The 24,160-nt window shown below is 30.9% G+C and overlaps 1 protein-coding gene across 1 annotated transcript in view; it reads left to right on the top strand.

The window, feature by feature from the left end:
* Window positions 1-47: 47 nt before the first annotated feature.
* The window catches only part of LOC139525471 (uncharacterized), a 105,491-nt gene continuing 81,378 nt past the window's right edge, over window positions 48-24,160 (top strand). Inside the window, exons 1-21 of the mRNA XM_071320826.1 lie at window positions 48-147; window positions 3,424-3,529; window positions 3,980-4,149; window positions 4,587-4,774; window positions 5,200-5,325; window positions 5,882-6,103; window positions 6,373-6,521; window positions 6,985-7,096; window positions 7,430-7,551; window positions 7,779-7,970; window positions 8,333-8,564; window positions 10,763-10,882; window positions 11,399-11,566; window positions 14,809-14,991; window positions 15,614-15,904; window positions 20,015-20,250; window positions 20,680-20,902; window positions 22,178-22,354; window positions 22,622-22,717; window positions 23,142-23,308; window positions 23,869-24,013. Coding sequence (XP_071176927.1) covers window positions 3,432-3,529; window positions 3,980-4,149; window positions 4,587-4,774; window positions 5,200-5,325; window positions 5,882-6,103; window positions 6,373-6,521; window positions 6,985-7,096; window positions 7,430-7,551; window positions 7,779-7,970; window positions 8,333-8,564; window positions 10,763-10,882; window positions 11,399-11,566; window positions 14,809-14,991; window positions 15,614-15,904; window positions 20,015-20,250; window positions 20,680-20,902; window positions 22,178-22,354; window positions 22,622-22,717; window positions 23,142-23,308; window positions 23,869-24,013 — 3,417 coding nt within the window. The 5' untranslated portion in view covers window positions 48-147; window positions 3,424-3,431. The remainder of the gene's footprint in view (window positions 148-3,423; window positions 3,530-3,979; window positions 4,150-4,586; window positions 4,775-5,199; window positions 5,326-5,881; window positions 6,104-6,372; window positions 6,522-6,984; window positions 7,097-7,429; window positions 7,552-7,778; window positions 7,971-8,332; window positions 8,565-10,762; window positions 10,883-11,398; window positions 11,567-14,808; window positions 14,992-15,613; window positions 15,905-20,014; window positions 20,251-20,679; window positions 20,903-22,177; window positions 22,355-22,621; window positions 22,718-23,141; window positions 23,309-23,868; window positions 24,014-24,160) is intronic.

The following is a 24,160-nucleotide window of genomic DNA, read 5'->3' as shown; positions in this document are numbered from 1 at the left end:
TATAACGATTTTTTAAATTTAATAATGTTATGCAAATTAAAAAATCTGACTAGCAACACAAACAATATGGCCGACAACGTGTGAACGCTAGGTGGAAAAGTTGTAAAACAGAGATTTTTCTTAATTAATGGAGCTGCTTCTTTAAAGGTTAAGATTTTTTTAAAACAACAAATTTAATTGAGTATTCTAATCAATCATTTTGAGAATAAATGTTGAAAACGCATAGAATTGTACATGTCAGACCACAAAATAGTGCCCCTTATAAAAGGGTTATTTATTAACTTATTGTCTGATGATACACATCCCATACTCAATTTAACTTATAGATGTTCATCCACCGATCTAGTAGATATAAAGTTGCACTAGTGGAGATCTCCTTTAGCCCAGTTTGTAGCTGTGTCTGTGGCCTATATAGGCATTATAGGACTCATGTTTTTAATCTTTCTACTTCTAGTACAGTCAGATCATGTTTTTGTACATGTAGGTCATATGAATTTGTACTATATTATAATTATTACTATGCATGCTTTTTCAATGTCACGTCACAATGCATTTTTAACAGGGATTGAACTTGAGACTTTGGCATAGTCCTATACAAGAAAAGCAGAAATTTAAGTTGCCCACACCAAAATAGTATGAAAACCAATGAGACCAAGATACATTTGTACATAGAATAAAGAAAAGACAGTGCCGATTATTTGTTATTTCAGGATAAAAACATACCTTAAGGCTGTGTGTTCTCCATTTAAGACATATCCCAATGTGACGATTTCGTCCTTGTCTTTTAACCTTTAGTTTTGGGTTGGGACTAGCTCAGCATTAAAGAGGGGGGGCAAGGGGGGTCCCCATAACAGCATAACAGTGAATTGGTTTGGTGAAAAACAGATAACAAGGAATTGAAAAGGGATAATAACAGATAACAGTAAATGAAATATGAAAATAAATCTGTCCAGGAGCAATCCAGTAGATGACTCTTAGATCTTAGTATATAACTTGTAGTATGGACCTAAAAATTTGTAATTTGTGTAAACAAGACGTTTCGTTGAGGCAGTTCTGCCTTGGTTGATTTTTTTCCGTAACTTGTACAATAAGTTATAGTATATGCATGTTGAATTTTTCTGAACGAAATTACTAGTTTCTGTTTTTGATATAGGGATATTTTTAATCTAGGGCATTTGAGAGATCAATTTTTAATGATTTAGGTTTTTTTATTTCATTTTTGAAAGTAGTGCAGCCAGTGACACTTTATTATCAATTTGATTTTTAGATTTTTTTTCTAGAAAGCAATATATATACTTTACAAGTAATAAAAAAAACATTGATGCACAATATGTTTTTTTTATTTATTAATGAGGGGGGATAGGAGGGGTCTTGATCCCGAAATCCCGGACTTGAAAAAAAGAAATCCCGAGGTCCCGAATTTAAATAAAGCAAATCCCGACATCCCGAAATCCGTAAAAAGGATTCCCGGACCCCGAAAGGGTCAATCCCGAAATCCCGAGCTTAAAAACACCCGATCCCGGAGTCCCGATAAAGGTCCTATCCCCCCTCATTAATGACCTCATGATAAAACTTACTTATAAAATACAAAAATACCAAGATCAGTGAACACAGGACATGTAACTGAAACATGCATGCCAGTTATGGTTATTCTGATAATAGACATTGACTCAAGTGACAATTCTGATAGTATAATAGAAATTGGACCTAGTGAAAATTTGGATGACACCAAGTGAAACACCAATCATGTATCTTATGTGAAATTATAGAATATGGAAAATTTGCGTACAGCATTGGAGAAGCTGTAGGATTTTAAAAAGGGTATTTGTCGAAAAATTATACTGAAGACACATCTGTATTTGAATCAATGGTTTCTGAGCTTCAATTTTCGCCATGTGAAGCAGTTAAAACACACTTAATAACACAGTAACAAACTACAACCACTGAATCCAGGCTCCTGACTTGGAAATAGGCACATACAGAATGTTGGTGTCCAATCCTCCCCTAATCAGGGACAGTGGTGTAATAGTATGTATACAACATAAAGATTATTATGTGGTCATTGAATAAAAAAATCTAAAGGGTGTACCAATACTTTTTTTTATAACAAAATCCATACTATAAGTTATTGTACAAGTAATAAGTGAATTATAATTTGTACAAAATGCTACATGTTCACAGACAATGGAATTTATTACAAAGGATAATAATAATATATACTGGAATGGTCCTAGGTCCAATTGATTTTATATGATTATGTGATGTATGTTACTGAAATTCTTCTGCATAGGGCCACCCGATATTACCAGTAAAAAGACCCCAATAGCTATACATTGTAAGAAGATGTGGTAAGCGTGCCAATGAGACTTTTATCCATTCAAATCACAATTTTCAGTTATTCTCAATTTCTACGGAAGATTGGCTGTCAAAATGCTAACATTCCAATTTTCAATAACAGTTAACAGCAAATAGATTCTCACAATAACAGATAACAAAATAGATAATAGTCCTATAACAGCTAACAAAGAATAAGACAATAACAGCTAACAGTAAATATATTTTCAGAATAACAGATAACAAAGAATTAAAATGCCCCATAACAGCATAACAGTTAAACCCCTTGCCCCCCCTCATTAAAAACCATGTCTTGCGTTATATCTAGATATATATAACATCTAAGCCTAAGGTTCTGTTAAATTTTGACCCAACAATACACCTTATCGCTATTTGTCTGCCTTGTCTCACTACCGATAGAGGCAGATGCCTTAAGAAAGCTATAGCAAACTTTCCAATAATGAACATTCCTTTGAAATCATTGCAATTGAAATATCCAATAAAGCTGTGTGCAGCAGAGTTGGCCAGTCATTTTTTTTTTGCCGCAATTTCATTTTTATTTGAATTTAACAATTATTCTAGCTGTTGTATAAACAACTGAAAATTTTCGAGCTTGTGAATTTTACCCTAAATCTATATCGTAATGCTTATGTCATAATGTCACAGTGAGAAATGATATTAAAAGGCAATAAGTTTTCTTTTCTAGATTTCGGATATTTAAGTTAACAGTCACAGAAGCTCTATATTAAAGACAGATTACAGAAGATTTTTCTTTCCTAGTTGTAAATTTTACTTTGTTTAACCGTGATGTTCTTTTTGTCTTTAATTACAATGGGTATATTTCCTAACAGTCTGTCAACACTACAGTTATGTTTTTGATTTCAATGAATGATATCTATGTATAAATTATTAAGTCAGGGTCTCACAAATTACTCTAAAAATGTTACTAAATTCTTTAAAAGATACATACTACAAAGATTGAGTTTGGAAGTTAGTACTTTATAGGATTCATACTAAAAACAGGATATCACATCCTAAAATTAACAATGAAGTGAAAAAAATATAAAATCACTATTTCTTTTTTTGTAGACTTAAAAATGGATGAAAGACTGAAATGGTTAGAAGTGAGGATTAATTCCTCTCTTCGTCCAAGGAATGAAGACCTCAAAAATATGTTTCTCAATGACGAGAACAGGTATATTGTTTATTCTCATTCCTTTTGGTCTGTCTTTGAAATTTTTTTTCTGATTATACAGTTAATGATAATAATGCTATGATTTCAGAATTTTAGCAAATTTAATATTTTAACTCTAGAAAACAAGGTTTGGGTGAATATTTGGATCTCAATTGGTTTCTTACTGATCTTGAATTAGCATTTAACCACTCTTTGATGATAATTTAAATGTTGTTTGGTCAAATCTTTATTATAGAAACTTGTGTTTACATTTGTAGGTACATATATATTTCCTTAAATATAGTAATAGATCGAAATTGCAACACATGATATTTTCGATATTGTTTATACTTTTGTAGACTCATGATATCTTTGATATTGTTTATATTTTTGTAGACTCGTGATATCTTTGATATTGTTTTTATTTTTGTAGACTCATTAAATCTGTGATATTGTCTATATTTTTTGTAGACTAGCCTTTTATGAATTTATCAACAACGAGGATGTTAGATGTTTGTATGTGTTCAACAGACCCCCTAAACAGATTGTAGCCTCACTTATACCACCACATGAGATGAAGTACAAGTCAATATTCTTCTTAAAATGTAATGCGGGTACAAAATTGACCAAAGAAAATATAGGTAAGTTTAACAATATCTGTTGAATTATAAACCTTTGAGACAAAAAGTACCCTGGAAAAAATCTTCTACTCGGAGGAAATACAAAAAATATCAATTGTTTGATGATAGGCTATTATAGATGTTAATTGATTCGATGTTCTTTTTATTGGGTATATTTCATGAACTTTATAAAATCAAACAAGGCAGTTTAAAATTGTTTTGAAGCTTCAACTTATATCAATGTCATTCATTAACTCTACTTGAAAATAAATCAGGCTTTTGACAATATTGCAGTTGATACAAGGTTTTTGTGATTGGTTGCTCTTGAAAAGGTAAATATTTATGCAAAAATGAAGAAAAACACTTTTTTGAGAAGAGTTGTCTCATTAGTAATCATACCACATCTTTTTTTTTATATTTCGTTTAAAATTATTGGAAACATATATTTTATATTTCAGGGAAGGAAGTGTTTTACTTGGACTGTACAAACATTCCACTAGAACATTTGGAGTTAATTATTAGAGAGGTTTATCTCCCTTTATTATGTACCAACCAACAAAATCTGACCACTACAGGAGGAGATAAAGTTATGGATGTCTTACATCGCTTGATGTCAGTTGTGGAAGTCTCACAAGGTCATGCAGAGGTCAGTAGAAATAATCTGTCCTTGAACTCAGAACCTCTTTAAATTTTGCATATATCTAAAATGGTTTGTCATATGATAAAAAAAAAAAAAAGCACCACCATTGCAGATATTGTAAAAGATGGCCTAACTTTTTCGATATGGTGAAATGATATTTTTTTAATTTTGAACCCTTAATTGTTAGGTGATGAAAATTCTATTTTTCATGATTTAATTGGGGAGGAAAAACCCACAGAGTTTTTGGGGAACTTAAATCTATGTTTCTATGAGATCTGACTTGAAATTCTATGACAAGAATTAAGAATAAATATTTGTTATGTCATTTCAAATGCCGGAATGGCTACTGGAAATTTCAGTAAACTTAAAAAATCCTTCATTCCTATTAAAAAATGTCAATTACTTTAAAAGAAGTGTTTTATCTTTTTAAGGGAAGAATCATACTAAGTTTACCATCTATAGAAGTTCTAGCTGAAGCTGCAGCAGCTGTAAACAGGAGAGGTGCGGTATTACATGTTCTAGAGACCACTGTGTTAGCTTGGATTAAACAGATTAAGGTAAAAATACAAAGCTACCTGGTAAAGTTGATCATCTGGTAAATTCTTCTTTTATTGGACGAATACTGCTCAGCAATTGAGGGTATTTCAACTGATATCTGAAGATACATAAAAATCACAATTTTGACAAATCTGTGTGATCATGCACAAGATAAAAGTGATACGATCAGACTTATAGAATTTTTCTGTTGCTTTTCAAAATGGTTAAACTGTTGTTTGTCTCTAATATTATTTGATTGATTGATTATTTGATTGATTGATGACAAGAGGAAAAATATAAAACGTGTATTCAGGATGATCTCTCCTAGTCTGATATTACTTTGAAAAAACACATGTTTGGCCAAGAATTGGAAAAAACAAACTTTGATTTAATGCAGCCAAGAATCAAACTTTGCGGCTAACCTGGTTACCACTGCCATTATGAGAGAACCAAGGTCATATAAAATAATTGAGATCTGTCCATTATAAAAAATTCTGATCAATAAAATTGCAAGTTGCATTTTTTATCGGACTTTTTCCAAGATATGAAGTTTTATTATTTTATTATTTTATTCAGGGTGTACTACGTCATGATCCGGTCAGTGACTTGTTTGGCCACTTTGGACCAGAGCCAGGACCTTTAGATGAGATTAAGATGTGGGAACGTCAGTTAGGAAGACTGCATTCCATTCTTAAACAGTTAGAATCACCTGTAGCTAAAGATATTCTACAGAACTTAGACTCAGCACAGAGCCAGTACTCAAGTTCGTTCAACCATGTCAGAAGAGACGTGAATAAGGTAAGAGAATAATTAATCAATTTGATATCAGTTATTAGCTACCGGTATATTATAAGAAATTCATTTTGTAGATCATTTTGGTATTTAACTTTTACAATCTGTTTTCTTCACCTTAACATCAGTAAAGAAAATAACCTTTAGCTATCCAAGATGGTATTATACACATTTGACCATATAATCATCAGCATAAAAGAAAGTTTGTAGTGCTAACTGAATATCTGAATTTTTTTATTAGTAGTTCTACATGTTTTTGTTTATTTATGTTTCAGGCAGTACAAGAAACCAATAGAACCCTGAAATTTCTTACAACCATGAGATGGTTATTTGAAGACTTCCATGACACCATGGATCCAAAACACATGCTGGAACTGTTCAAACCAATGATGCAAGTGCTTTTCCTTGTATGGCAACATTCAGTGTAAGTGGCTATTATTCTTCATTTAACAGCAGAATTTCAGCTTACATCTTCATAACAGTTTGAAAACACAGTACAACTTTTCACACTATTTAGACTGTTGAAGTAATCATATACAGTGGAACAAACTATTGAACTACATTCTCCACTGAAATGAGAAATATCTAGTCAAAACTTGTATCTTAGTCACTGACAAATAAAAGGCAGGATTAAGTTTACATTTTATCATTTTCGGTTTTAAAATATACTCACAGAGGATTGCTAGATGCAATAAATTGTATTCTTACAAAATGTCTCTGATTTGTATGCATTTGTTTGATTTTTTTTTTAAAGTTTTAACCAATTTTCGCTTTTGAGGTTCTTGATTCTTTTTTTTTTATTAATCCTTGCTCTATTCTTTCCATCAGTACCACTGCAATTATAGTTTTTACCAATTTTACATTTTTGATTTTATTTAAATCTACAGGTATTATCATCAGATGGACAAATTTCACAACTTATTGAGACTGTTATCTAATGAAGTGGTACACAGAGCTATATCATTGGTGGGAGAAAATATACTGAGAGAACCATTACAGGTACATTTTCATATATTATAAAATGTAAAAAAAAAATGGAAAGCATATACACAATATAAAAGATTAACATTTCCTCACAGTAGAAATGTATCAAGACAACATTAGATTTCTTAGACACATGCATTAGTCAAACTATTTTAAAGAGCTTCAAAGACATTTTTAGTGAGAAAACAATATATTTTTTAGACCTAGAAAAAGCTGATATTGAAGCTAAACATATATGGTAATCCAATTCATGTCAATTGACACTCCATCAATATCATGTACTATTCCAAAATTGAAGGAAACTCAGAATATGTGACTGTTCAAATTAATCTGTATTATTTATTTCAGTCATATTCCAAGTTGAAGGAAGCTTTAAGAGTATGTGCAGCATTCCGTGGAACTTACTTGGATTTCAAAGACAAAGCTGATGAACAAAACCATGAAAACATTGTAGAAAATGCTGAAAGATTGTAAGTTATACCATTTTTAGGTTAATTTTGATGACACAAATTATAACTTCTAAATATATAGATAGTTGATTAAAGAACTTAAGAAAGGGAGTACTTTGCCTTTGTTTACACATATATTTTTTGTATATTTCATCCTTAAAAAAAAAAGGAATATTATTGAATTGAATTGTTTTTGACATAATCAGCTATAAGTAGATTGTCTAACTTATTTGGTTTATATTAAACAGGGCATCAAAGCCTCAGGGCACATTGTTTTTGACAAAGATGTATGGTCCCCATGCATACGCCCCACGGTATGGTCTAAGAACAGGAGATACAGGCAGTACGTCAACATTGAATGAAGATGAATTATGGACAGACAGCCCTTGGCCACCGAGAAATGCTCCATGTTTTGACCTTCTAAATAGCTTTATGGAAAGGTAAGATTCAATTGCTAGTAAGTTTGTTTTGTATTTATGTTGTTGAATGGTTGCTTTTCTCTGAATTTTAGTTTTTCATTGATGATTAATATTTATTGAAATTTAAATACAATTTCTTCAATTTAAAAAAAAAATCTATATCTCTTTCTATGGACATATAAAAAGGACACCCAGTTGCCCATCTGCACCTAAGGATTTTTATGATACCCTCAGTTTATTGTCTGTACATGTTTGGTTCCAAATTGAGAAAGTATCAGTAGTCTAATTTTGACTAGGTGACAAGAAAATTTTGTTTTTGATGATTTAAAATGCAACATTCAAAAGTTAAGGACTTCCTCATGTTCCTCTATATTCAATTTCAGATGCAATGATGTATTAGAATTAGTGGAGACAACTCGTCACTTCCGATTGTTAGCTGATGCTGCTGAGATAGGTGGCGCTGGTAGTATGAGTTTAGATGCTTTAGTGAAAGAAATTCATCAGAAATATAGTCAAGTGATGAAAGATTTCTTCTCAGTTGTAGAAAATGTACTTAGTATTGATGGATCTCAGAACTTTGAACGGGCATTCTTCAAATTTAGAACAGTAGTAAAGGTATGTGTATTTTCTTGTTTAATGTTTTGGGGTTCAATACTTGCATTAAAAAAAATATGATTTTTCCTTGTTTTTTTTTGCCTTTTGTTCAGGGAATGCTACAAAGGAAAATCAAAGTGTATAATTGTTGCTATTTTACTTGTTGCTCTTTTTTCGTCTTAAAACATTTCTCTTGACATTTATAACAAAATGTGAATAATACATTTCTGCAAAAATACTTTTCTTAAGGCATTTTTATTTCACTAACTGACAAATGTGCCAAAATTAACAGCAAAATATTAAAACTGAGCTGTATCAGTCAAGTGACAGTCTTGTTACACTAGTATACAAAACAATAACAAGACTATTTAAATTGATCTGGTTCATTTTTAGCTCACCTGGCCTAAAAGGCCAAGTGAGCTTTTCTCATCACTTGGCGTCCGGCGTCCGTCGTCGTCCGGCGTCGTCGTTAACTTTTACAAAAATCTTCTCCTCTGAAACTACTGGGCCAAATTAAACCAAATTTAGCCACAATCATCATTGGGGTATCTAGTTTAAAAGATGTGTCCGGTGACCCGGCCAACCATCCAAGATGGCCGCCATGGCTAAAAATAGAACAATGGGGTAAAATGCAGTTTTTGGCTTATAACTCAAAAACCAAAGCATTTAGAGCAAATCTGACAGGGGTAAAATTGTTAAACAGGTGAAGATCTATCTGCCCTGAAATTTTCAGATGAATCGGATAACCCGTTGTTGGGTTGCTGCCCCTGAATTAGTAATTTTAAGGAAATTTTGCTGTTTTTGGTTATTATCTTGAATATTATTATAGATAGAGATAAACAGTAAACAGCAATAATGTTCAGCAAAGTAAGATTTACAAATAAGTCAACATGACTGAAATGGTCAGTTGACCCCTTTAGGAGTTATTACCCTTTATAGTCAATTTTTTACCATTTTTCGTAAATCTTAGTAATATTTTACAAAAAACTTCTCCTCTGAAACTACTGGGCCAAATTAATCCAAACTTGGCCACAATCATCTTTTGGGTTATTAGTTTGAAAAATTTGTCCGGTGATCCGGCCATCAAACCAAGATGGCCGCCATGGCTAAAAATAGAACATGGGGTAAAATGCAGATTTTGGCTTATAACTCAAAACCCAAAGCATTTAGAGCAAATCTGACACTGGGGTAAAATTGTTTATCAGTTCAAGATCTATCTGCCCTGAAATTTTCAGATGAATCGGATAACCCGTTGTTGGGTTGCTGGCCCTGAATTAGTAATTTTAAGGAAATTTTGCTCTTTTTGGTTATTATCTTGAATATTATTATAGATAGAGATAAACTATAAACAGCAATAATGTTCAGCAAAGTAAGATTTACAAATAAGTCAACATGACTGAAATGGTCAATTGACCCCTTTAGGAGTTATTGCCCTTTATGTCAATTTTTAACCATTTTTCGTAAATCTTAGTAATCTTTTACAAAAATCTTCTCCTCTGAAACTACTTGGCCAAATTAATCCAAACTTGACCACAATCATCTTTAGGGTTAGTAGTTTGAAAAATGTGTCTGGTGACCCGGCCATCCAACCAAGATGGCCGTCATGGCTAAAAATAGAACATGGGGTAAAATGCAGTTTTTGGCTTATAACTCAAAACCCAAAGCATTTAGAGCAAATCTGACATGGGGTAAAATTGTTTATCAGGTCAACATTTATCTGCTCTGAAATTTTTAGATGAATCGGACAACCCGTTGTTGGGTTGCTGACCCTGAATTGTTAGTTTTAAGGAAATTTTGCTGTTTTTGTTCATTATCTTGAATATTATTATTGATAGAGATAAACTGTAAACAACAATAATGTTCAGCAAAGTAAGATTTACAAATAAGTCAACATGACCGAAATGGTCAATTGACCCCCTTAGGAGTTATTGTTCTTTATAGTCAATTTTAACAATTTTCATAAAATTTGTAAATTTTTACTAACATTTTCCACTGAAACTAATGAGCCAAGTTCATTAAAGATAGAGATAATTTTAAGCAGCAAGAATGTTCAGTAAAGTAAGATGTACAAACACATCACCATCACCAAAACACAATTTTGTCATGAATCCATCTGCTTCCTTTAATATTCACATAGACCAAGGTGAGCGACACAGGCTCTTTAGAGCCTCTAGTTATAACATTTTATAATAATTTTATTGAATATTTTAATGTTTCAGACATTAGAGGGAAAGCTGGCACAGATATTAAGGATCTCGTTTAACCAATGTCCAACAGTTGAGGCACAGTTAAGATTACTGGAAGTATTTGAAGGCATCAGTGGCAGGGAGCTTGTACAGGTATTTATATAATGATGCAAGCTGTCTTCATAATGTTGTTTTATTCTGTCATGCATATTCTAGTCATATCACAGCAAGGCTTGATTCCAATGCAACTTTTCTCTAGTTTCATACAAAGATAATTAAGGTGCTGTGGATTCATTTATTTTAGTGGATACCAATTTTCATGGTTTGAGGAGAACTTGCATATTAGTGGATATTTAATTTCCTGGTTTTGGCAAAGTCTGCATTTATTCCTTTTTGTAGTTCGTTGAACTTTTCAATCATGGTTACCCTGTATGGGCTGTACCCACTAAATCCACTAAAAATTTGGTATCCAACAAATATTAGTGAATCCACAGTATACTGTCTCGGCTACTTTTAGATTCACTGTATTGTTGTGATGTTCAACATTCTATTTATTGAAAAAGATAAATTATGAAAAAAAATAATATTATAAAAAGAAAACTTACAAGCTCATGTGATAAACTAGAATTATGTGTTTTTTCCTGTTTCAATTGATGATTCTTCTTTCAGGCACATTTGAAAGACAAAGATGAACAAATAGTGACAGTATTTACAGAAGAACTACAAACTGTTCAGAATATGTTTGAGGCTAATCAACATAATCCTCCGAGACATCTGAACATGCCACCGATCGTCAGTAAAGTCATCTGGGTTACTGCCCTTATTGATAGAATTAAAGTAGGTCATTTAATAGAAAAATAAGTATTTATTCTATGTTCCTGTTTGAATCATATCTTTAATTCAACTTTTTGTTAATTATTAACCTGCATTATATTACTTTTTTTTTCAACTTTAAATATTTTATTTCACTACTGGTTGTGAACAATGTCCATTAGCGCTACAACAATGATGCTAAGGTTCCTCCCTGTGTTATTAATTGCTAATGAAACCAGGGGATTTGATTAGAAAAATAATCTTATATATATCACTACATAATTTGGCCTGGTAATTTCATCTTTATGAGGTCCTCCCCATTTCTAAGATAAATGTTGTCTGTTACAAATAAATGAATAATACGAAATCTTTAACTGCACATTTGGGATTGGAATGAAATAAACGCATGTTCCTCCTTATTATAAATTTCAGTTGTAAAGTTTTAAAAAGGAAGCTTTGGTAGTTTAATTTTTTAATTTTTTTTATTAGGAAAGTCAAAATATTAAGACTGTTCCATTCCTTTTACATATATATAATATTCCATATTTTTAAGCAATTTTGTATTGACCAATCAGTGGCTGTATAAACATCTTTTTTGGGAAAAAATTAGAAAAAAAAACACATTATAGATTAGCAGTCAGCTGAACAGCTATATGTTAGAAATATTTTTATCAAAAATTAGGCAATATTTTTTGAACATTTTAAAAGGTTTTCCAAACATTTTTTATGGGAACTGATAATCTAAAACAGAATTGTTTTGACTTGATAAGATGGAAGCAATCAAATGTTCATGGTCATTTCCTCTAGGTTGAAGATATAGTTTTTTGTTCTTTTAAGCTTAACTACCTAGTATGCACCTTTTTCATGCTGGACTGTTACAAGAGCTATTGAAGAAAGTATGATGAAATAAAATTTGTGGAATGCAGTTAAAGTTACTTCAGGCCATTTTGCTTTCAATTGTACATATATACTGGTTTTGTTTTAACATCAAATAATTATCCTATAAAAGTAATATCAGTTAACAATGCTGCATATAACAAATATTATCGCTATTTTGTACATTTTTCCTTTGATCTTTTTTTTGTGATAATTTTCATATCATGCTCCTCGCTTAATATGGAAAATTATTGCTAGAAACTAAGCAGGTACGTGGCGTTGCTAACAAAATTGACATGAAATTGACAACGTTGTCATAGGTAAAATAGCGATAAACAGATTATCATTGATCATCTCAACTCGATTGCCTTTCTCGCTTTCGCCGTCCCGGCTCAAGCGAGAATATCAATCTCGTTGAGATGATCAACGATAATCTATAACTATATATTTGATGTGTATTAACCATATGTAGCTATTTGATATGTAATTAACAGAATACAATGGATAAAGTGGACCAAGTATGTTTTTCCTCTTTTGGGAAAGGAAACGTAGATAGGGTATTAAAATATGCAGGAAATAGTCAAATATTGATCATTATTGCATGTATTGCTTATAGTTTATATATAATGGAATATGGACTTTGCTTAAAATATTATACTGGACAAATTATGGAAGCAAAAAGTGTTAGGCATATTATCAATTTGTTAAAACATCTTGTGTTTCTCTGTCAGTCTGGTTTAAGGACATTGTTGATTTTATCATATTTATTCTTGAAATGTTCTTATTTTTCTCACTGTTCACAATATTGGAGTATCTTTAGACAAAGACCTTACAGATTAATATATTGGGCTTAATTTTTATGTTTTTATGTTCTAGAACTTTTAACTTTGGTTATTACAATACCGTATTTTGTAAATCAAATTAACTTTGTGACTAATTGAGTATAATAAATAAAAATACAGTTTAACTAATATCCAAAATACATTTCAAAATTGAAAAAAAATCATTAAATGAGTATAGTATTACTATAGGGGGATTGACAGTTTTACTAAATAGATTTTTTTTATACAGGGTAGCCATAGCAAAACTATCATATTTATATGGATCTCTTAATGTTAAATATTTCCAAAAGTTGTCTCCAACTTTGACAGGTATTCTTCCTAACCCTTGTTTTCTCCTCTTTAAAATATGTATTCACAACCCAAACCTTTTCATTTAGCAAAGGTTAAATTTGAAAAAGCCATGCTTATTTTAACATTTCTTTTCTATAAGTAGGAAACAAATTGTTTGGACAATTATTAAAATGTATATTTGGTCCACAAAGTACTAATAATAGAGAATACTTTCTCCTAAGAGAGACAACTCTTGTAAAATGACAAAAAGGGAAAATAATCCAAAGGGAGATTATATCAGGAATCATCTGCTTGTATTATGCTTTAGTTATGATATATATTACCATTTCCTAGAGGAGGAGGTTAAATATTATTCTACATACTGTGGATTCATTTACTTTGTGGTTACCAATTTTCATGGAATGAGTAAATGTTGCATTTTTGTTCAAATTTGATTTCATGGTGTTGCCAATGTCTGTAAACAAGTTTGTTACTTGTACATTATGTAAACCTCTACCTATGAAATCAATAAAAAAGATAATTTAATGAAAATTGGTATCCCATAAAAAATGATACCATGAATCTGCAATGCTATTCCTACTAACAACAAAAATACCAATGATCCCTTTAATTATTTTAAGACATATAGAGGCAGTTACATTCCATTTTGAAGATATTAAGGTGGCAGAATCTTATGAATGTATAAGTCATTGTAATTTTCACTGTCTCTTTTTCAATCAGCCTCTAACAGATAAAGAAAGCTGAATCGTTAAATGTTCTGTACAATCTTAAATTCATAATTCTGTTTATATTTCAGCTGCATATTTTAAAAAAGTCTTTATTGTGCTGTTCTTTGTACTTGATTATTTCCTTAAACTTGACAAGATTTGTTTTCTCTTTACATCCACCCTGTATCATTTCTTATTCGCTTGACAAAAAGTCTTTTCAAAAATATCTTCTGAATGAAAAACACTTACAACTGATAGGAAAAAAAAATCTTAAATGTTACAGTTATATGATAAAATATTTTGACCTTTACCATTCAAGAGAAAGTTGTTTTTATATCACAGCAACTTAATGTCAAGATTGCTGATTAATGATCATTTACATGTTAGATAAGTATACAAAATTTTAATATTCTTCCTGAAAAATTTCAATAGCCAAGAATATTGGAGTATATATGTAAATTCCCAAATTTCCATTTGCATTCTTAATACAAACAATACAAGAATTAATTTTCTATATTTATGATATTATACCTGTATAATAATTTTCCAGAGACCAATGGATAAGATTCGTCAAGTGAGTCCTCATTCCATGGAAGGAGAAAATGGTTGGCAGATGAGACATAGTTATAATAATTGTATGAAGATGTTAGAGAACTATCAAACACAGATCATAGCAGAATGGCAAAGTAACATAACAGCAGAACTAACCATGAAATTAAAACAAGCCTTACTGGTGAGTTATGTCCCTTTGTAAATTGAAAAAAATTCTGAATTTGTTGTTTCCGCACTCCTACTTTACTTTGCCCCAATCACATATTATGATAGTTATTGATAAAATTGAGAATGAAAATGGGAAAATAGACAACAACCTGACCATAGAGCAGACAACAACCGAAGGCCACTAATGGATCTTCAATGCAGCGAGAAACTCCTGCACCAGGACAAGTCCCTCAGCTGGCACCTAAACAAATGTGTATACTAGTTCAGTGATAATGAACATTACACTAAACTCTGAATTATACACAAGAAAAAAAATTAAAAATCAAACAAGACTAACAAAGGCTCCTGACTTGAGACAGGCGCAAAAATGCTGTGGGGTTAAACATATTTATTGAGATCTTAACCCTCCCCCTATACATGTAGCCAATGTAGAAAAAACAATCACACAATAATGTGCACATTAAAACTAAGTTTAAGAGAAGTCTGAGTTCGATGTCAGAAAAGGTAACAAAAGAAACAAAATGACAATATTACCTTAATTAGCAAAGGACTACTAGCAGTTACTGACTGATTTGCCAGCTGCGAAATCTCAATTAAACTTATTATTATTAAATTATTACATGATTTTGTTTCAGATTGCTGAGGAGTTTGACGAGGAGGTAGAAGTGAGACCACAAGTAATTCATGTCAATCTGGATTCACAGTTACCACTGATACTACGTGAAATACACTACCTCAGTCAAGCACCATTTGATATATTATTGCCATCCTCGGCTAAAGAGATTCTTAGGAACACTGATTCATTTGAATTAAGAGTAACTGCAACCAGATTAGAGACAATTGTATCCAAGTATAATACTATAATGAGAACAATTACAGAATTTGAGAAACCATTGTTTGAGAGGAAACTACTGAAAATTGACTTGGTAAGTCTATCTATCAATACACAGTGCTTTCCCCTTGCAATTTGTTTTTTGCTTCCTGACATCAAAATTATTTATGTATACTACGTATGCAGGGCCAAATTTAAGATTTCAAAGAGGGAGCAGTGAAGGCTCCTTCCAGCCAAGTTCCAGGATGGATTAGGGAGAAGTGGTATTTTTTTCTGGAAAAATTGATGTTAATTCACCATATTGGTTGCTTCTTTTTTTGTGTCTGTTTTCAATGGCACTTATAGAAATGACAGTAAATTTAAATAATATATTTTAATACTTTATATATACATCAAGCACTACATACATCATTCAATGAAAACTTATCAAGCACAATCTACATAAATGATATAATGCAAATCAGAGCACAATAGTCTACCAATCACTGTTCAAAGTTTCTAGCACTAAGTACACTTAATTTTGTAGATTTTTCTGCTCTCTTCTCTTCTTCCATATGGCATATGCAGACTTAAAGTTGAAAGCTAGAATGGATTGTCCATGCTTTTTAATTGTCTTTACATTGTTTGTTTTATTTGCCAAATTAGTGCTGTCATATGATTTATTTACTTCATTTACAATATTTGACATAATACTTTCTGCAATACATGACTGATGTTCATTTACAGATGCCTCACTGACATGACTAGCATTGTTTGCTTTTTGAAGTTTAGATGACACGTCTGACCCTACACAGTCTAATAATTCAATTAGTTTAGGAAACATACTATTAGATTGACCTGTAACTGCTAGACAATAAGAAATTGACATGGCAGATATGATGGCTTCTTCATTTGCACTAAGTTCATCTTCTAACACCTTTTTCATGGGAGCTTTATCTTTAAGTTTCAGGAAATCCTGTGCATCTATATGGTCATGAGCTGTAAAATACAAAAATAAAAATTAAGTTTTTTTTCATTATTTTTTTTTTTCAATAATTTAAAGTATTGCCTTTATTCATATACCTCTGGTTGAGATTTGTCTCAAGTCATATTAATCATACCCCATCTTCTTCAAAAAAAATTAAAAATAATACTAAATGATAATAATAAAAAGTATACTCAAATTAATGTTGTGGCATCTAATTATTTCTAGTACAGTCTCAATGTGCATCTAACCAACTCAATTCAATTAAAATACTAAATGCAGAAAACTTACTCCTAGTATGTCTCTGTTGATTTGTTGTCTTAGCAGGAACTAAATGGCCAAGAGCATAGGCATTGCCTTTTTTAGCAGCACGACAAATTTTACAGTGCCAAAGACCTTTTGGGTCTTCTTTATACCAATCAGAACAAGCTTGGCCCGTTACTTTAGAAAACTTCTTTGACTTAACATTTTGATCAGTCTCATCTGAGTTTTTTCTTTTTAAGTTTGATTTTGGTGATTGAGACTGATTTGGTTTTGGGGATGTAACCCCTGACCAGTTGGCCAAAGACATGATATTTCCAAAGCAATTTAATTAATGTTATCAGTTTTAACAGAATTTTGAATTTGATAAGGTAGTAAAAATCAGGACAGTTATATACACTTTGATTTTCTTTTGATCTTTTATTTTTGTGTACTTGAGTAATTTAATTTTCACAGCTTACTTTTATATTTTATTATCAAAGGATAAGTTATCAAAACATTGTGTTATTGTAACTCAAAATTCTCATACTCAATGTCATCCAAGCCAACTTTCAATCAAATAATTTACCTGTTAAAGCATATTATCTTTCATCTTTGGTTCTTTGATTTTAATCCTAATTATAAAACAAAACAATAATCAGCTGATAATGCTTTGTTATAATGGTGTCTTCAACATATGCCAACATTTGATAAAAACATATTCAACCTATGCCTACAAACGAAAAACAAAAGGTGTTGTTATAACAATTATTAATTAATAAAAGGTAAAATACAGTCAGTATATTTTAGCATTAAATATTACTTTTCATAATTAGTTTAAAAATTCAAAACAAAAATAAAGTAATTTGCAAAATTATGTTGTAGTAAAAATGGAAATATCAAAAAAATTCTAGAAGACAAAAATTGTAAAATAAAACCCTTGATACTAGAAAAATTGAGTTGAACTAAATATTATTATAAAAATTATAAAAAATAGACTAAATTTCTAAAATTTAACGCGTAAATATAACAATACTTGAGAAAAAAAGAGAAAAAAGCTATTTCATTTGTGCAAATTTTAAATATTTGTTCATTATTTTGTTCTATTTAATATGAAGCATACTTCAACAAGCAACAAAATATACAAATATAACATACTTCAACAGAATTTTTTTTAAATCAAAGTAATTTTAGAATATAAAATTTAAAATAAATTAAAAAAAATAGTGATTTTTTGGTTCAACTTTCCAGTGGGACAATGCACCATTTATTTACTTTTGTTTTAGTTTTAAAAAATGCAAGTTCCCCGTGTTTTTTTTTTATTAATTATATTGAGTTGTGAGATTTATGGTTAAATTTTGTGTCTCTAATTTGAAACTCCATCATCCAAATTGATAATAAGATAATTATAAGATAATTTGCAAAATTAATATATAAAATGAGTAATTTTATAAACAAACTCTCGTGGAGTCATTACTTTGTGACCAACATTAAAAGATGTCCAAATTAAGGACCACTTTGTAAAACCCACTTAAGACTAGAATATGCCATTAAAACATCCTAAGACATGTCTTACTCCTGAGATAGTTTTGCGAAACTGATCCTAGAGACTCAAGGATAAAGTTGAACATGACACCAGTTGATTGTGCAGATGTAGCATTATATCTTATAGTGTGACTATTGAGACAATCATATTAGTGAAATTCATCTTATTCTCTGTATGTGTTGGAATTAATAGTGAATAGATATTTTACATGAGTCAGTCTTTATGAAATTAACAAACTAATTCCTTTGTGAAATAGAGATCCTCAACACACCCAATTACCTTCATTTTCACTAATACTTGTATAAAAAATGTATATTGAGTATTCTTTAACGCTAGGTTTAAACTGGTTGTAGATTGATTAGCCCCTAATTAATTTATGTTTTTATAACACTTAATCTGTAACAAATTATTCAACCTATGCCAACGTTTTTTCACACAATTTTATACCTAAATTTCAAAATGTTGGCATAGGTTGAATGAACCGTTATAATCTTCCATTCCTCTGATAACCAAACTGTTTGGCAGATGTTCTTTCCTTGCAAAATTTGAATATGAATACAAGTTACAAAAATTGCTTTGTAAGAATTTCCACCAACCTCTTGGCTGACCAAAAATTACGTCTAGTAATAAAAATATATAATAAAATAAATTAGCTGACTTTGTGATTAACCAACACCATCATTACGGCATGCATGTTTAATTCATAACAAATGATATTTCGATTTCCCTTTTATATTTTTGAATATAAAATTCAAATAGGTTTAAAGTTACTGTTGTATATATTTGAATCAAACATCGACAGTACAAGTCCAGGGCCACTTCAAAATTTCTATTTTTCTTGATGGTCATCATTTTGATTTACCTGTGCTAAAAATAGTTAACCAAAAAATCCCAAATTTCGCGAGTTATCTCCCATTTACTGATATTTCAATAGCGAGATTTAGCGATTTTGAAGATTCTTTTGGCAACTCTAAAGTTATTTCGCCAGCAAGTTTATGGCCTGACTATGTGAGATATCATAAGAATTAAAGAGATTCCTTCATTTATCTTACAATGCTCTTCTTACCTGGGCTACAGAACCAATACATGCAAGTGGATAGGGCAACTAACAAATGAATCTCCCAATTTAGAGAATGCACTATTCTATGGATGGAGTGTAAAGAAGTCATGAACGATCAGAGAAACAGCGGCAGATCCAGTCATTTTTAAAGGAGGGTTCTAACTATAAACCCTCATCCAAATGCATTGATTATCATTAAAAAGGGGGGGTTCCAACCCCGGAACCCCTCTCTGGATCCACCACTGAGAAGTGCACATGTTTGTTCAATGCATAAATATAAGTAAACAGCATAAACAGGATGTTGTTTGTAGTTGAGAGTTGATCTCTGTACCTATATTTAGTATTTTTAGTCATCAATACATCAATGTTATATTTTTGTTTATATTTATTTCAGTTATTTGAATCCGGATTACAGCAGTTTACATGGAAGATGAAGGAATCGGGTGACTTTATAGAACAAGCTATGGCCTTAGTTTGTATGGATGTATTCCAGAACCTGGACATGGTACAGACAAACTGTCATGAGATAGCAGAGATTACTATCTCATGGTCTACAGGAATGTTAGACGTGTTTGCTGGCAGGACCAAAGATACATCTTATTCCATGGAGGAGTTGCTTTCTATGCAAAAGTAAGTTTCAGTTAAAAGTGGGGTTAAAAGAAAAGCTGAATGACCTGAAATTGAAAAAAAAGATGTACCAATAAAACACCTGCAAGTGAATAATTCATCATCAATGTTTCTTACCTTATTTTGACAAAATTGAACAATACTGGCTGCTAAAAGGGAATTATCATATCACTTTTCACTATCATTAATGATTGAACAAAAATATCCTATCTTTTTTTTTTTTTTTTTTTTTTTAAACATGTGTCAAAATTCAGAAGTAGCTCTGTTTTGATTGCTATATTACTAGACAAATTCTCTCTTCTTGAATCTTAATGTGAGTTATGGAATGGCAAGAATGTAAGATACAATTTACAGATTTCATACAAGTCAGGACAGATACAAATAATTCAAGTCTAACCAGAAATACAAGCAACCTTATCATTTACTTTTTAGGATGTTAACAGAAGAACATGAGGCCATAGTGGTACCATCAGGTTATAGGATACATTCGCTGGTTCAGATGTCATTTGAGGCTGTACAGATAAGTCAGGCCTCTCCAGCTTGGCAGGACTACATTGATTATATAGATGCCATTGTATTAGATGGATTGAAACAAGCCACATTGACCAGTCTTAAATCTATGTTGAATAATCTGGTCCAGGCTAATATGGCAGAGGTATATTCATCTTACTTCTTATATTACATATAAGTGATCTGAAATAATTGAGTCTTTTAGAAAAAAATGTCCACTTTTATGACTTGGTGCTGTTGGGCTGAGTCAGAGCATTGACTTTATATTTTTCAAAGGTATTTGCTTTGTGATCCATTTTTTAAATTAAGGTGTATAGTGTAACCTGTGTTATCCAACACACTGGGGGACCAGAAAATGTTTTCGTCTTAAGTAGGTTGTTGTAATACTCAGGTTTTTTCTGCAAGGATAGGCATATTTTTGGACAAAGAAAATGTGTCGGTTAAAGCAGGATGTTGGAATACTCAGGTGTTAGATCAGGCAAGTTACACAAGTACTGTATGTACAATTTCAGCTAAATAGAGATTTTATTTATACTTATGTGTTATACAGGAAAAAATAGTAAGTAGTTTATTGTTCAGATAAAAAAGTATAATATCTTTACTATGTCTAGTTGAATTCAATTTGGTGAGGGATGAATTCTTAAGGGAGGTTTACATTATCTTACATAGTAATACCTAGTCAGTCTTTATGTACTAAACTCTTTCTTTATAAGCTAGTCTTTGATTTATTTCATAAACATAATCTTTTATTCTAGGTAAATGTCTGAATTAATCATTTTAGATAAATGAATGTGTTTCTTCTTTCCTTCAATAAAATACAAATTAATTTCTTTTAACAGTAAATATTTACATCAATTTCTTTTCACTTTTTAATCTCAACCATGTCATGTTTTTGCTTACCTATGTTCATGGTGAACTCAGTATTTGTACCTTATTATAGTACAATTTTGAAGCTAGTTATTTATTATCCATAGAGATCAGGGTGTTGCTAATTTGAAAATTGAAACAAACTTTTCTTTTGGGTAGTTCTTTGAGATACTTTTCTGTTTAGCTGTACTTCTTTAATCAGTTTAAATTCAATAATTTAACAATGATTTAACAATCTTTGAAATTAAGGAATTATTGAAAATGTTGTCCTTAAAAAACACTGTTATTGCTTTCTTAAAACCATTTCCACATTTCATGTGATTGGAAAAACAGCTGAACTAACCCTTGCATGCAATTTTCTTTGTTTATAGAAAGAAATTAGTTTTCACCATTTAATGAAGATGGAAGGTTCATAGGACATTGAAAGTAAATTTTCAGAGGTCATTTCACATTTCTATAAGCCCTTTAAAGATTTGGTAAATTGAGTAGAATTTTGAGCTTGTATAGTATTTATTTTATGGACTTTTGATTTCCGAATTACTTAATCTTACAGGATGATGACACTCTGATGCCTGTATTGACCATCCGATTGGAATTGATAGACAACAGAGTAGCATTTAGACCTCCACTGGACCAATCCACCTCAGTCATCAGTGTCCAAGAACTGGTACAACAATGGTTAGATGGTTACCTAGCCAGGGGGAAACTTGTCAAAATGTTAGGACCCAAGGTAATATCAAATCTCATTTAAAACTTCAGTTTTGTTCATAGATTCTACATATGAGATTCCATTTAGGATTTTATTTCGACAAGTTTTATAAAATAAAATTTTACTTTTGATAAAACACAACTTTATATAACTTTTTATGGAAACTTGGAAATAGTTGCAAATAAAAACAATGTTAGATATCATAACATATATTTTTGATTTAAAAAAAGAAACTACATAAAAATTTAAATTGTAATTTATAATTACATAATTATGTGTTTGATTCAGGGAACATACCAGGATTACATTTCTGCTGATGATGAGGTAAAACAACTTCTACATAACATCAACAGACTTGTAGAAGAGAACAGTGATGAGTGCAAGGTAAGATTTAACCTTACTTGGTCATGTCCCTGGTAAAAAAAAAATCCTTTTCATTAATTGAAATGAAGTAAGGCTCTGTAGCAATTATTAGAGTCTCAGAGAGTCCATTTAAAAGAAAAAGGAGGACAACAATTTACAGAAAACTGTGGGAAACAAGTACATGTTTACTGTTTCTTCTAGTAAGGACTGTAACTTTCAATAAATAAAGTATTCCACTGTATTTCTTTGATTTTGAATCCAAATGGTAATTGTTGTAAAATTCTGCTTTTTTAAACTAAAAAAGGTTGAAAAAATAGATTTAAACTGCAATATGAAAAACCAAATTTAAGTCATTGGTATTATGAAAGTGTAATAAGCACATGTACAGTAACAAACAGATGAAATGAAATTTATAATATTATAATTTTATGTTTTTTTGTTTTAGAAATTGTTAGAAATATTTGGAGACTATTCCTTCTTATGGCTTCAAGATGTAAACTATACCTTTGATGAATTCCTCCGAGGGAAGCTGTCACCAAATCCATTAAGAAGTCCTAATAGAAACTTTGGTGGTAATGTCAAAGCTCTAGTAACAGAAAGATCAGAATCAAGGTAAACACAAGTATAATCCAAATATTGACCACATTTACGTCGATTTTTTAAATGATTTTAAAAAGTGCTAAGTCTTTAATTCACCTAAAGTGAAACAAAATTATATTTTCAGATACTTTTTAATTGAAATATTAGAAAATCAAGTTTATATGTACACTTGACATAATAGTTAGTTTGAGTTTTGAGTTATCTCCCTTGGTCACCATTTTGGAGGTGAACTGGTTGATTTTCTTATTTGAATAACTCAAATTGAATCATGTGGTAGAACAGTTGTGAGAAAATATCCGTCCTGGATTTAAGCGATGTATTTTGCAAGGCTTCAAGAAGTTAAAATTGTTTAAACAACATGTTTTATTTTAAAGTCGAGAGGAGAGTTTGAGCTGATTTATGTAGGAGCTTGTGTATATTTTATCTCCATCATGGTGACAAAAGGGAAATAACTCTTGTGTCAATAAAAAAAACTATGCACATGTGTTCATATTTTTATGAAATTAAAAGCTTATATGTATCTAGTTGGTGAATTTGTGGATTGAATATTGAGAACCTTTACAATTTTTCAGATCTTCTGTTGCCAGTAGTTTGAACTCCATGGCAGGAATGAGTGAAAGAAGAGCTTTCTTGACCCCCAAGAACTTTAGTGAGGAGATGGAGAAAGCAGAAATTCCTGCATTGGATGAATTTGATGCTGAAATTAACATCTACAGGGTAATCTTCTGTTTCACTACTGAATGTTGAACTTCTCAATTAAGTATTCACCTGGATTTGGATTAATCGATCTTAAAAGTACATGAAGAAACAATTTAGAATATATTAATTATATTTCCTGACTAGTCTATACATATGTATAGAGTC

This window comes from Mytilus edulis, chromosome 5 (genome assembly GCF_963676685.1).
Source record: "Mytilus edulis chromosome 5, xbMytEdul2.2, whole genome shotgun sequence".
In the NCBI taxonomy this organism is placed as follows: Eukaryota; Metazoa; Mollusca; class Bivalvia; order Mytilida; family Mytilidae; genus Mytilus; species Mytilus edulis.
Note: the sequence above shows the minus strand (reverse complement) of the source record. Positions and strands in the feature narration are given on the sequence as shown.